The sequence below is a fragment of the Mchenga conophoros genome, linkage group LG20 (genome assembly GCF_057382185.1).
Source record: "Mchenga conophoros isolate Kocher_MC1m ecotype Shallow Benthic linkage group LG20, M_conophoros_male_GT1.1, whole genome shotgun sequence".
Lineage (NCBI taxonomy): Eukaryota > Metazoa > Chordata > Actinopteri > Cichliformes > Cichlidae > Mchenga > Mchenga conophoros.
The window spans coordinates 26,853,373-26,868,130 of record NC_140545.1 but is presented as its reverse complement, the minus strand read 5'-3'; the positions used below and the strand labels follow the sequence as shown (position 1 = coordinate 26,868,130).

Sequence of the window (14,758 nt, the reverse complement as noted above, 5' to 3'; positions counted from 1 at the left end):
GAAGATTGCTGCTATTTCTTTTCTAAGTTGTGCTTCAGACCAGTCAGATGTAAAGGAGATCTTCCCAATAAGGCCATCTTGTGCTAGTTTTGCTCGTGAATCTCCTCACGGTATGAGAAACGTTGATGCTGAAGACAAGGGCAAGCACACAACATCTTTTGTGTAGTGTTTGCAGGTCTTGTTTTTTCTCACAAAATGTGAGCGCGTAGCATGAGCTTGAGGAACTGATGGAAGAGGAACCTGAAATGAATTCAAACACAGATACAGATAGACACCTATGCATTACAATACATCCGTAAGGTTTCTGTTATCTGTTCATTAAAAACAAACAAACAAACTGTAGACTCAGACCATCTTACTATTGTCTACCCATTACACAGAAAACTGAACCTTTTGTATCTTGTAGATTAGCATTTGGTGATTGTTGGTCAAGTTGGTGATTCAGTCCCCAGGTGCTCTAATCTAGAGCTCCCAATGAGTTTATCCGACTATGACTGTGTGCGAATGTTGGACAGAAAAAGTGCTTGTATTAATCTGTCAGTGTGTTAGGTCAGTGTGTATTTGGACCCTAACAAGTTTTATTTTGTTGCCCGTTTACTGAAACATATTCCAATCATAGTTATATCATGGACATGATGTGCAGACTCAGCTTTAATTTAGGGTATCCATATTAAAATGATGATGTCATTACCAATTAAGCAGATAAAAGGCCTGGAATTGATTTGAGACCTAGTGTTTGCATTTTGAAAATTTTACTGTGAACAGACAACATGCGGTCAAAGAGAACATAACAGAAAAAATAAAATTAAGAAATTAATACAGCCACTACAGTGACCATCAAAACGATGAAAAATATTGACGTAAAATTTATTTTGCGACACCACAGAACAAATGATAGCGTATAATATGAAATGATAGATGTTTTCATATCGTCATATCGAACAGCCCTAATACAGAGGGTTCAATGCAAGGTGCAAGCCACTCATAAGCCTCAAGAATAGAAAGGCTAGAATGGACTTAACAAAAAAAAAAAAAACCCATCTCAAAGTCAAAGTCAGCTTTATTGTCAATTCTGCCACATGTACAGGACATACAGAGAATAGAAACTACGTTACTCTCAATCCCTAGATAAAATAGCAAATGAACATTTAAATATAAGAGTGATTAAAAATGCAAGTAAAATAATTAAAAAGTAAAAATTTAAATAAATAAATACAATACAATTTTACATATAACAAGAAAGCTATACAATATACAATATAATGAGTAAATGACATTGAGTGCAAACCAGGCAGAGTAGTGCAAATGGGCAAATAGTGTAAATGGAGATTTGGTAATGTACGGTAAGAGATAGTGTAACAACAAAGTCTTATGAGGTAGTGGCAGTCCAATGCGCCGCAAAGTGACTGGTAACTGGTGCAGGCCAGTGAGTGAGTTAGAGAGTGTGTGTGTGTGTGTGTGTGTGTGTGTGTGTGACAGAGTTCAGTAGGACCGTGGAGGAGAGAGGGGGCAGAATCGGGAGGGAGTTAAGCTTCCTGACAGCCTGATGGATGAAGCTGTCCTTCAGCCTGCTGGTCCTGGCCCGGAGACTCCGCAGTCTCCTCCCCGACGGCAGCAGCTTGAAGAAGCTTTGCATTGGGTGCGTGGGATCAGCCGCTATGCAAAGGGCTTTTTTAGTGAGACGGGTGCTGTAAATGTCCTGGAGGGAGGGGAGAGAGACACCAATGATCCTCTCTGCAGCTCTCACTATGCGTAACTATGCGTATCTAGTAAAAGCCAGCAAAATTTTGGAAAAACATTCTTTGGATAGATAAAACCAAGATCAACCTCTACCAGAATGATGGCAAGAAAAAAATATGGAGAAGGGTGGAACGACTCATGATCCAAAGCATACCACATCATCTGTAAAACATGGCAGAGGCAGTGTGATGGTTTGGGCGTGCATGGCTGCCAGTGGCACTGGTAGTGTTTACTGAATATGTGACACAGGACTGAAGCAGCTGAATGTGTTCAGAGACATACTTGTCTGCTTAAGTCCAGCTAAAAGTAGTCACATTGATTGGGCAGCATTTAATAATAAAGATGGAAGATGACCCAAAACATACAGTCCAAGCACCCCATGACTTTAATAAAATAAAGAAATAGAATATTCTTGAATGGCCAAGTCAGTCACTGGATTTTAACCCAATTGAGCATACATTTCAGTTGTTGAAGACTAAATTTAGGACAGAAAGGCCCACAAGCAAACAGCAACTGAACGCCAATGCAGTAAAGGCCTGGCAGAGCCTTAGTAAGGAGGAATGCCAGCATCTGGTGGTGTCCATGACTTCAAGACTTCAGGGTGTCATTGCCAACAAAGGGTTTTGAATAAAGTAATAGAAATGATCATTTTATTTTCAGTTATTTAATTTGTCTAATTACTTTAGAGCCTCTGAAATGATAGGATTGTGTTTACAAATTAATTTTTCCCCCTCACATTTTTATGCATTCATTTAGTCCAACCCACTGAATTAAAACTTAAAGTCTGCACTTCAACTGCATTGGAATAGTTTCATTTTTAATTCATTCTGGTAATGTACAGAAGCAACATTAGAAAATGTGTCTGTATCCAACTACTTATGAACCTGACTGTATATCAAAACCAGTCAGCTAAGATAAGATAACATACCTTTATTAGTCCCACAAGGGGAAATTTCATGATAAATAAATTAAATGATATGTGTAAGAAGGCCTACCGAGCGGTATGGTATCCCAGTGGAGACAGCAGGTCTACTTGGTCCAGGTGCATTGCTGGATTCTTAAGGAAACATTTACATCAAGAACGACTGTTACCTACCTACCAAATAAATAAATAGAGTTGTATGATGTTCGATCTCTGTCTGCTGCCTACCAAATGAAATAATTGAGGACTAGCTAAGTAATTTAGCTTTGCTAGTTTTGCTAACACTGCTATCAACCCGTCCAAAATGCTATACAATAAACTTACCAAGTGCTGCGGCGTTTGTGAGGTTGAGGGTGCACTACCGCTGAATCGTTGGATGGCCAACAAAACGGCTCTTCCAATGTTTTCAGCTAAATCGCTGGACATGCTGGTAGGGAATAGTTGAAGCAGCTCATGGCAGTCAAAAGTGACGATGAGAGGAGCGCAAACACAGAACCTGACCACGACCGGCACACTTTAGAGCGGGAGGTTTTCTTGAAGCTTTTATTTTTGTATTTTCGTTGACCCGTACAATAAATTTGCATATTAGCTAAATATTTCGTTTCCCGTAACATTTAGATTTAACATTTAACATTTAGATTTATACATAACATTTAGATTTAACATTTAACATTTAGATTTATACATAACATTTAGATTTATATATAACATTTAGATTTAACATTTAACATTTAGATTTATATATAATATTTACATTTAACATTTAACATTTATTCAAATTTCACATTAAATAATAATTATTTTTTTACATTAAATGACTGAATTTAAACATAAATTGATGTGAAAACAACAGACATTCCGTTAACCTGATTACAGTTTTTGTTAAATATAGTGAAACTGTATAAAATAATACGGTATCATACCTAAAAAGTTGAATATTACGGTAAATTACTGGCAACTGTGGTTGCCAGAATTTCACTGTGGAAAATATAGTGATAATGCAGAATACATAACGGTATACTTGTTGATAAATGTAAAATTCACAGTGAACTTTGGTTTTTGTACAATTATTACATTGAAATAAAAAACTAATATAAAGTAAACCAGTTAAAATACATTTTACTAAGCTTGTTTAACATCTCCTATTGACAAAGCACAGAAGAGCTGTATAATACAAAACATGCCTTATTTTTCAAAAGTTCATATTTACACAAAATTATTATATTATCTTAACAAGGTTCCAACAACATGCAACAAGCAGAAATGGGAGTGAGACAAAACATTTAACTTACATTTCACAAACTTAAACTGGTACAGGCTGTTTTACAGCTGATCAAATATTTAGGACCACATGCCTTTAAAAGGCCAAATCTGTGCAAAACTGTGGATTCATTGTCATTTTCTGTCAGGTAGTCAGACTGTCAGGATGTTCTGATGGCAAAAGGAAAAAAAACGTTTCTTTTTGAACATGGTCGACTCGTTGAACTGCATAAGCAGGGTCGCTCACAGCGCGCCATCGCTGCTGAGGTGGGATGCAGTTAAGACGGCCATTTCTTAAATAATCCTGGGGGTTATGGAACAAAAATGTGAAGTGGAAGACCTAAAAAATCTTCAACCTGAATTAAGGCCATTAGTGGTGCCGACTGCACCCCATAACCATCAAACGGCATCTGAGACCGAAGGGCTTCAAAAACCAATTCTCTGATGAGAAAAAAATATAACCTTTTTTTTTTTTCTCCTGTAAAAAAATGCAACCTTGATGGTCCTGATGGTTTCCAACCTTACTGGCATGACAAGCAGGTCCCACCTGAGATGTTTTCTTCGCCCTACAGACGAGGGGGCGCCACAATGATTGGGGATATGCTTTTTCCTTCAGTGGAACAATAAAACTTCAGGTGGTGCAGGGGTGTCAAACGGCTGCTGGCTATGTCAGAGCATCCCTCATGACTGAGGGCCCTCATCTGTGTGGTAACGACTGGGTTTTTCGGAATAGAATAGAATAGAATAGAATAATCCTTTAATTTGGTTGTAACAGCAGCCAGAAAGACACATATACAACAAACAGTAAACAGGACACAGAACAGAAACATACACAATTTTTCTTACATATTTACATTAAGGACAATCGTTACTATACTATACTGTGCCGCAGTCGCAAGGTTTTACACACCTTTTGACTATTGTTGAACACACCACCCGGTGGCCGGAGGCGGTCCCCCTGGCGTCCACTACCGCAGCAGTGGTGGGTAGTGGACGTTTTTATCAACCTGGGTCTCGCGTTTCCATTACCTACAGCATTAACAACTTCAAAGCAGGGGCGATTCTAGGATCAGAGCTTTGGGGGTGCTGAGCACCCAAAGAGCTGCCCAGCCAGGCAAGATAAACTTTACTCGTCACGATCAGACTTCTTCCCCGTCTCTGTCAGTCCCTGCATCCTTAAACGTCTCCAGTTGTCCTAAGTTCCCTCTGACTGTCTCCTTGGTGCATTTAAACCCCTGTTCCTCCCTGTCCTGTCGTCTGTTGTCTTTGTCAGTCATCAAAATTTTACCATCTCTGTGCAAGTCTGCAAATTTCTTTATTAAATCATAAGATTCTTAAATTCATCAAGTCTCTCTGTGCCTGGGTCCTCGTCACAAAACATGACATCACTATTTTGTACATTTTAACACAATTTAATCCCACATTTGTGAAAGAAAAGCAAAACACTATTTTAAAAGTCTGTAACAAAACTATCAAATCGGATAAAGGTTATTTAAATGCTGCAAACGAAGAATGGATTGGAATAAAAAAAAAAAATACATATTCTAACCTTAATTACTGGGGGAGAATAATGAATGATGCTCATAGTGAGTAAGAAGTAAACTGAGTGCATTTTTTGTCAGAGATTCACTTTGAATGTGTATGTATAATACAACACACTCAATACACAGAAAATACACAAAATACACTCCAAAAATAGAGTCCTTGAAATGTACAAATGTACAAAATATTGATTAAAAAAAATGATGAAAATGGAGGCAACTTTGCCTATGGTACAATGTATACAATGTATGAAAAGATCTTTACTGCAGATACTAATATGGCTCTGCAGATTTTTTATTTTATTTTAACCTATGTCGCCTCACCTTCAGGTTGGCAAATCTGTCTATCACTTTTTGGTGGTCAACTCTCTCAAGCAGTTTAACAGTTTCTGTTGTGCCGGTCACTGTTCCCTGTTTCTTCCTGACCTTTCTCCTCACGTTCCCCTCTTTCCTCTCTCCCTCTTTGGACTGACAATCATACACAAATAGATTGTATTCAATTAGATGAAAATATTACATTAATATGAAAAAAATTATTATTAAGATCACTAATAAAAAGTCCTCTCTCGGTGTACTTTCAATCAAAAGGCAAATAACCAAACCACATGTACATCTAATAAAAGATATAAATATTGAAACACTGATCCAACATTAAATTTATTGACGGATCATTTGTTCTTTCATTTTTACCTGAATGTTGTTCCTGGGTTTAATATCGGCACATGCACATATGACAAAATAAGCAGCTTCTCTCATTCCATTTCAAACAGGACAGTGGCAACAACAGTAGGCTAAAACAATTTTAAGTTTTAGATTTTAAATAGGCTGTATAAATTTCAGTGGGAGCAACAGGACGGTCAGCTAGAAAGAAACATGGTCTGACTCCAAACTAACTATATAAAGAGTAACTGAAGGTTAAATGCAGCTAATATGTCCTGTTTTAAGCCAGGCACTTACACCTCTGCTACGTTTCACGTCTAATGATATACTTACATATCTTACATATATGTGTTTGGTCCAAAAAAAACTCTGACAAGTTAGGATACTTATTTTAGTAGGTAATGTTTTAATGTTGCTATATAGATTATTTTGGTAGCAATCTTGTGTTTAACAGTACTTTGATACAACTCATGGCTGAAAACGAATGGTTCACCTGAAGACTCACATCATAGACAAATATTGTATTTCCTGCTATGAAGGAAGCAGGAGCTAAGAACTGTTCAGCAACTCAAGTTGGAGCTGTTAGCTCATGTAATTCAAGCATGGATGAAAAATTTTTTCTGATTTTGTTCATTCCAACAGATTCAGAAGATTTTTTTAACACCCAAAATATGAAAAACAATAGGTAGTGAAGTTGGGTGAGAGCCCAACAAGACTCACACACCTACACTTGTCTTGCATCTTTATTTATACACTTCAGTAAAGTGATGTCACATGGCAAAGGAAAGATAAAACAGGAGCTTGGCTGCACGCTCTTCACTCGTGGGGAGAGAACAGTTGCTGGAACTTAATCTAACAATAACAGCTTGTTTTCACAACTCATTGTGGTGTTGTGATGTGACTGTTCAGAGAGTTCATGATAGAAAGACATTTGCATAAGCAGAAATATTAAACACAATCTAACAATAACAGCTTGTTTTCACAACTCATTGTGGTGTTGTGATGTGACTGTTCAGAGAGTTCATGATAGAAAGACGTTTGCATAAGCAGAAATATTAAACACTTATCAGTATATCACTCAGTTGCATTTCATGACAATAAAACTTAAAAATCCCCTGACAATCTGGCTTCATGGATAGATAAAGTTGGATATCACCTGCATAGCAGTGAAAATGTATGCTATGTCTTCTGACGATACTGCCTAAGGGAAGCATGTATAATGTAAACAGAATTGGTCCTAGCATTGAACCCTGTATCCAATGAATACTGAATCCATAATTAACCTTAGTGTGTGAAGAGGACTCTCCATTTACATGAGGAAATTGGAGTCTATTAGATAGATATGATATAAACCACTGCAGCGTAGAACCTGTAATACCTACAGCATGTTCTAATCGCTCTAATAGAATATTATGGTCGACAGTATCGAACGCTGCACTGAGGTCTAGCAGGACAAGCACAGAGATGAGTCCACTGTCAGAGGCCATAAGAAGATCATTTGTAACCTTCACTAAAGCTGTGTCTGTGCTGTGCTGAGCTCTGAAACCTGACTGAAACTCTTCAAATAAACCATTCCTCTGCAGATGATCTGTTAGCTGTTTGACAACTACTCTTTCAAGGATTTTTGATATGAAAGGAAGGTTGGAGATTGGCCTATAATTAGCTAAGATCGCTGGGCAGGAACAGTACAAAATAATTACTGAAAAAATAATTTGTTGGTAGCTGTAATCAGTCTACTGCCTTTCCATTTTCTCTTTCACAACATTTTTTACTTCAGCTTTCTGAAGTTACTGTCATGGTCCTGAGCCTGCCGACTCAGTGTTTTGTTTCCTTATGCTTTTGTTCATTCCGAGTATGTATTCTGTTGTGATTTGCCATTTGTTAGGTTTCTGTTCTTTGCCTGCCTGCTCCCACTTCTCTGTGTTCCCTGTCTGTCCATGGTGTTATTGTGTCTACTTATGAGTCTGCCTGTCAAGTTCAGTGTCCTGTCTGGTTCTTTGTGTCTGTTAGTTTCCTGTTTTATTCTGAAAGTCTGTATTCAATGTCAGTGTATTTAGTTTCACTGTTAGATTAAATAGTTAAACATTTGTCATTTTTATATGTACCATTTGTCCATTGTTTTTAACCCTGTGAAAGGAATTCTTTCTTTCCTCCCATACCCAGATTCTCGAGGTTCTGGGTGCAAGGTTGAAGTGTTTTATCACAGGAACGTCCTTTTGAAGATCTGTTTGATGTTTGGTAGAGCTTCCTACCCTTTGTATGGTTTCACTGTGTTATCTTTGGTAAACCATACATTGGGTGTGGGGGAAGACTACTCTCTTTATGACCAAGGATGTTGTTCCTGCTTTTAGGTTTTATGACCCTTTGATCAAAACACACACACACACACACACACACACTCTCACATAACACCCACACACACACACTTACATACAGTCCTTGTCTATGTAACCAAAAGGGGTTGCAGGGGGAGGTGTTTTGTAAACTATTGTTTGAAGTTTGTCAATAAAAGGCGGCGAGAGGAGGCCACCAGTGTGGTCATTTCAACGTGCTGGTCACAGATGAGAGGCCTCCCTTGCGCAAGAAATCGATCGAACGTTGTTGCCTTGCTTTTCTTTCATGGGAATAAGTCTTAGATACAGTGGGGTCTGAGTTTAGACCCAACATTCACCTCTCCTGTCCTGTCGTTAGGTTCATGTGTGTCAGCTGTGCTCCCATGTGTGGCCACTTCCCCTGATCATCCCTCATGTGTATTTAGTCTCTGTGTTTCATGTAATCTGCGTCGCATCGTCTGTGTTCCCACGCTCCGTGTTTCCATGCCCAGTCTTTTGTATCCCCAGCCATAGCCTTACCATAGTTTGTTCCCAGTTTAGGTTTCTGTTTAGTTACTGCTCTTGTGCTGCCCTCATTCTTGTTTGTTTCTTTCGTGATCATCAGCCACAATAAAAGGCTCGCTTTTGTTTAGGTTCACTCCCGTATCCTCACTTGTGTTTGCACCTGGGTCCACCACACACATCTCCGCACGGTCTGTCTCCACAAACTGTGACAGTTACTTTCATCCCATTTTCTTGATATGATTAAATGGCTATGAAAATAGTCTCCTGAGCATCTTTAAGTTGTGTCTGATTGCACAACAAAAAAGGAAAGAAAAAAACATTATGTTCATGCATTGGGCGTGTCCAACATTGTTCAGACTTGTTTTACCAATTGTTTAAGCTCATACACGTGTTTTAAATAAGTCATGTGTACACTTAACTTGATGCTTGGACTTACTGGGTATTTATGTATCAACATTTGTATATTTACGTCATCCTTCTCATATGAGAGTTTCATATTTTATTTGAACAAAATCAGTGGTTAATCAGTGGCTGTTGATCAATAGTCATGACAATTTGCATATTATTGATCAAGAAACTGACCTCACAGCCCATTGTTTAATCAGTAGGTTTGTTTCAGTCACTGTGCAAAGAAATCACTTGCAATACAGGGAGTGCAGAATTATTAGGCAAGTTGTATTTTTGAGGAATAATTTTATTATTGAACAACAACCATGTTCTCAATGAACCCAAAAAACTCATTAATATCAAAGCTGAATGTTTTTGGAAGTAGTTTTTAGTTTTAGCTATTTTAGGGGGATATCTGTGTGTGCAGGTGACTATTACTGTGCATAATTATTAGGCAACTTAACAAAAAACAAATATATACCCATTTCAATTATTTATTTTTACCAGTGAAACCAATATAACATCTCCACATTCACAAATATACATTTCTGACATTCAAAAACAAATCAGTGACCAATATAGCCACCTTTCTTTCTAAGGACACTCAAAAGCCTGCCATCCATGGATTCTGTCAGTGTTTTGATCTGTTCACCATCAACATTGCGTGCAGCAGCAACCACAGCCTCCCAGACACTGTTCAGAGAGGTGTACTGTTTTCCCTCCTTGTAAATCTCACATTTGATGATGGACCACAGGTTCTCAATGGGGTTCAGATCAGGTGAACAAGGAGGCCATGTCATTAGTTTTTCTTCTTTTATACCCTTTCTTGCCAGCCATGCTGTGGAGTACTTGGACGCGTGTGATGGAGCATTGTCCTGCATGAAAATCATGTTTTTCTTGAAGGATGCAGACTTCTTCCTGTAGCACTGCTTAAAGAAGGTGTCTTCCAGAAACTGGCAGTAGGACTGGGAGTTGAGCTTGACTTCATCCTCAACCCGAAAAGGCCCCACAAGCTCATCTTTGATGATACCAGCCCAAACCAGTACTCCACCTCCACCTTGCTGGCGTCTGAGTCGGACTGGAGCTCTGTGCCCTTTACCAATCCAGCCACGGGCCCATCCATCTGGCCCATCAAGACTCACTCCCATTTCATCAGTCCATAAAACCTTAGAAAAACCAGTCTCGAGATATTTCTTGGCCCAGTCTTGACGTTTCAGCTTGTGTGTCTTGTTCAGTGGTGGTCGTCTTTCAGCCTTTCTTACCTTGGCCATGTCTCTGAGTATTACACACCTTGTGCTTTTGGGCACTCCAGTGATGTTGCAGCTCTGAAATATGGCCAAACTGGTGGCAAGTTGCATCTTGGCAGCTGCACGCTTGACTTTTCTCAGTTCATGGGCAGTTATTTTGCGCCTTGGTTTTTCCACACGCTTCTTGCGACCCTGTTGACTATTTTAAATGAAACGCTTGATTGTTCGATGATCACGCTTCAGAAGCTTTGCAGTTTTGAGACTGCTGCATCCCTCTGCAAGATAGCTCACTATTTTTGACTTTTCTGAGCCTGTCAAGTCCTTCTTTTGACCCATTTTGCCAAAGGAAAGGAAGTTGCCTAATAATTATGCACACCTGATATAGGGTGTTGATGTCATTAGACCACACCCCTTCTCATTACAGAGATTCACATCACCTAATATGCTTAATTGGTAGTAGGCTTTCGAGCGTATACAGCTTGGAGTAAGACAACATGCATGAAGAGGATGATGTGGACAAAATACTCATTTGCCTAATAATTCTGCACTCCCTGTATATGCTAGATGAACAGAATGAACTTTTTGGGATTTACTCACCTGGATGACACCGAGACACTGATGGTTGTAGCAGTTTTTGATTTTCCATATAATATCAGCACCACACACTTTACTGATACAGCACCTGGCATTCACTAGCTCTGGCCAAGATCTTGTAAGTGCACACCAGCCACAAAACACAGGAATATTGAAATTTTACAACAAAAACATGTTACAAAACACATGTGGTCTGATATATGTTATAAAGATTCTTCTCAACTTTGTGACTGCAGTGCACCTGGTTTGCTCGTAAGTTGGAGCACAACCATCTCAAGTGTGCCAAAAGCTTTTGTGGCTGTCCTGTGACACTGTGCAGCCTCTCTTCAACACAGTTGTAATCTTTCATTTCCTACAAAGTTTACAAAGGTTTCTGGTGTCTCTAAACCTCAGCTGTGGCAAAAGGGCTAACGGCAAATGGACTTGATCTCTCTGAACAATAATAATTATTACCTAAACTCCACTCCTCCAAGAGCACCACTATGGACCACTGAAAAATCACATACAATGTAAATTGCTATAAATGTCTGTTAAGTCAGTTTCATAATGAGAGCTCGTGCTACCCGGCTCCATTAGGTTTTGCATTCTAGATGCTTTTTTCCAACACTAGCCAGCAGGGATGAGTAGCATAGTGAAATCTATGCAATTTTTAAGAATATAGTATCTGTATCATAGTTCCCTCTTATGTTCCAAAAACCGTTACTTTAAAATAATACACAACAAAGAGAAAAGTAACTTTATTTTGAATGGACCAGAAACCAGCAGTAAACAAATCTAAAGAGGAAACAGCAGAAAGATTCTGTTATCCTTTGGTAAATTGTCATGTAGAGACCATGTCATGTTATATAATAAATAATGATTTTTCAAATCATAGCAGTAGCCTTTATCCAAACCATTGAGCCAAGTTGAGCTATATAGTCTGATTATTGTGAAAATGTGTGATAAATAGTTTAATCATCAAACTACTTTAGTTTGTCGATTTACCTGTTTTTAAATCTCTGCAGTAACACAAAAAAACCTAATTTCTCAGTGTTTCCCATCTTCATTTCATGGAGTTGCTCTGTCTCGATCCTGTAGATATAAAAGGACACAGACAAGTTCATTAGTACAACCAAAAGGTCAAAAGTGTAATGCTAACTCGAGGCTCTGACAGGATACGCAGGTTTAATTGCAGCTTTCTTCTTTATGTTCTCATCACATTGCTTGTAACATGGTAATGCCTGTCACTGCCATTGAACAGAATAAAGTGTTACCTCAGTTAGGAAGTCATTTTTGTGACACCAGCTTTGAAAGCAGAACTTAGCATCTCTCAGACTCGCTGAGTTCTTACAGTAAACTCTGAGGATCTTCTCAGCAAAGCACACTGGGAGAAGCTTGGACACCTGACAACAAGGACAGTAACATAAAAGCTGTTTTACAGAGACATCTTCAGAAAGAACACACAGCTCATGCAAAGACATGCAGTAGTTCTGACCTGTTCTCTGGAAATCTTGAATGCTTCAGTAGGGTTAGCCTTAGTGTAGAAATATGTGGTATTGATGGGGTCCTTGTTTTTCATCCCATAGTCCAAAGTGACAACCTAAACGAGCAGTGTTCACATGTACATTATGACTCAGTGGATGTTGGCAACACAATTTAGCTAAAAAAACAAAACAAAAGCCAAGAAATTAGTGAGTATAATTAGAATAAAAACTCACTATAATTTCAAAGTTGTCTTTTGGAATGACTTTAACCAGTTCATTTTCCAAGCTGTCCTTCATCTTCTGACATATGGAGGAAAGAACATGTGCTGTCATTGTGTTATCATTGTTTTGCTGATCTCTTTTTATGATCACTTTTCACTCTTACTTTTATTTCCTCTTGGTCTTCTTTCTTGAGCTGAGAAAGGGAGAGAAGAGTCACATCATCTCTCTCTTTTTTAGCGCACTCACACACAACAAATATTGTAATCAACTAGATGTTTTCCAGCAATAAAATAAAATGGAGGTTAAACTGAGCTAATAAGCTATTATGTAGGTGACTATGAATGACTCATTATGGATTTAAATGGTTTCAAAATGGTATCAAAATCAGCTACGATGAATTCAGCTTAACTCTGTCTCAAATATTGAGAACATCGGGCAGTACAGTGGCGTGGTGATTAGCACTGTTTCCTCACACCAAGAAAGTCCTGAGTTCAACTTCGCATCTGGCCGGGACCTTTCTCTGTGGAGTTTAATGTTCTTTTGGAGGTTTTCTTCAGGTACTCCAGCTTCCTCCCACAGTCCAATGACATGTAAGTAGTGGGGTTAGGTTAAGTGGGGAATCTAAATTGCCCGCAGGTGGGTATGGTTGTCTGTCTCCCTGCATAAGCCCTGCGTCAGGCTGGCTCACTGCTTTTGGCTAGTTTTGCTTTTGGCAAAGGTCAGTGTCACTACTGGAAGACTGATGCAATACATGGTCCCTACAGAGGCTGTCCAAATCCTCCAGAATGGCACATTAATACAAGCCACTGCCAGATGTTCTTCTGTGTCTCCCAGTACAGTCTCAAGAGAATGGAGGAGAATCCAGGGCATTAACAGCAGTAACTCTAGGAGAGCAGGAAAGCGCCATAGAAGGTCCTGTCCAGAGCAGTATCTGCTCTTTTGCGCCATGCATTTGCCATTAAATACCAGAAATGACAAGTCTACCACTGGAACTCTGCACTTTTCACAGATGAGAGGTGAACGCATAAGAAAGGGTCACATTGGACAGCTGTGAAAGGGTCTGGAGAAGCCATGGAAAATGTGATGCTGCCTGTAACATTGTTTAGCATGACCAGTTTGAGGGTTTATAAGTGATGGTCTAGGGAGCCATATCCATGGAGAGACACACAAACCTCTACAGGTTATGCAACAGATCTTGGGTTGAAGTCCCACGCTTACAGACCCTATGCTGGTGCATTGGGTCCTGGATTCCTCCTGGTGCATGACAATATCAGTCCTGATGTGGCGGGAGTATGCATGCAGTTCCCAGAGGACAATTTCCATTTATTTTACAGCTAGATACTAGCCTGTACAGGCCTTTGCACATCTACAGTAATTTCCAGTAATTTCCTGCCTTTTTTCTAATGTAAATCTTACAGAAGCTCCGTGAATTATGTTCATACCATAAACGAACCTTCTCCAAAAGCCCCTTTTTATTAGTACCTAATTGGATCTACTCGCCACAGTTTTCAGGGTTTTCTATTAGGTCATAGTACCTTGTACCAGGTACTAAAACAGCGCCTGCTCAGTCAGAGTTCAAAGCGATCTGAGCAGGTACTAAAATGTGATGTGGTCAGACCGCATGCCACCAACTGACTGGTCAGTGGTGTCACTCAATGAGTCATGAGATCATCTGATGGGGCCACAGGGTCTTGGTGCAGTTGTTTTGGTCCACACCTGAAAACAATAAAAATAAACTAACAGATGCAGCAAAATGTGTCAAACTAACCACCATGTTAGCTGCTGCCCCAGCTGTGAAGAGGTGGGGAAGAGAAGAGCAGTGATGAGAATAACAGCATTTTTCAGTAACTAGTAATCTAACTCATTACTATTTCTACTGTTACAA

At 39.1% G+C, this 14,758-nt stretch overlaps 1 protein-coding gene across 1 annotated transcript; it reads right to left on the bottom strand.

The window, feature by feature from the left end:
- Positions 1-12,223: 12,223 nt before the first annotated feature.
- LOC146550968 (deoxynucleoside triphosphate triphosphohydrolase SAMHD1-like) lies at positions 12,224-13,087 on the bottom strand. Its single transcript, XM_085259280.1, has 5 exons — positions 13,037-13,087; positions 12,886-12,951; positions 12,663-12,767; positions 12,442-12,570; positions 12,224-12,259 (listed from the first exon to the last, which is right to left on the bottom strand). Exons 2-5 carry the CDS (start codon positions 12,946-12,948, stop codon positions 12,236-12,238), a joined length of 321 nt encoding a protein of 106 aa, XP_085115406.1. The 5' UTR covers positions 12,949-12,951; positions 13,037-13,087; the 3' UTR covers positions 12,224-12,235.
- Positions 13,088-14,758: the final 1,671 nt, after the last annotated feature.

Coding starts and splice junctions, on each gene's coding strand:
- LOC146550968 (XM_085259280.1), bottom strand. CDS start 12,948: ATGAAGGACAGCTTGGAAAATGAACTGGTTAAAGTCATTCCAAAAGAC. Junction 12,768..12,885: donor AAGACAACTTTGAAATTATA/GTGAGTTTTTAT, acceptor CTGCTCGTTTAG/GTTGTCACTTTGGACTATGG. Junction 12,260..12,441: donor AAAATGACTTCCTAACTGAG/GTAACACTTTAT, acceptor TTATATCTACAG/GATCGAGACAGAGCAACTCC.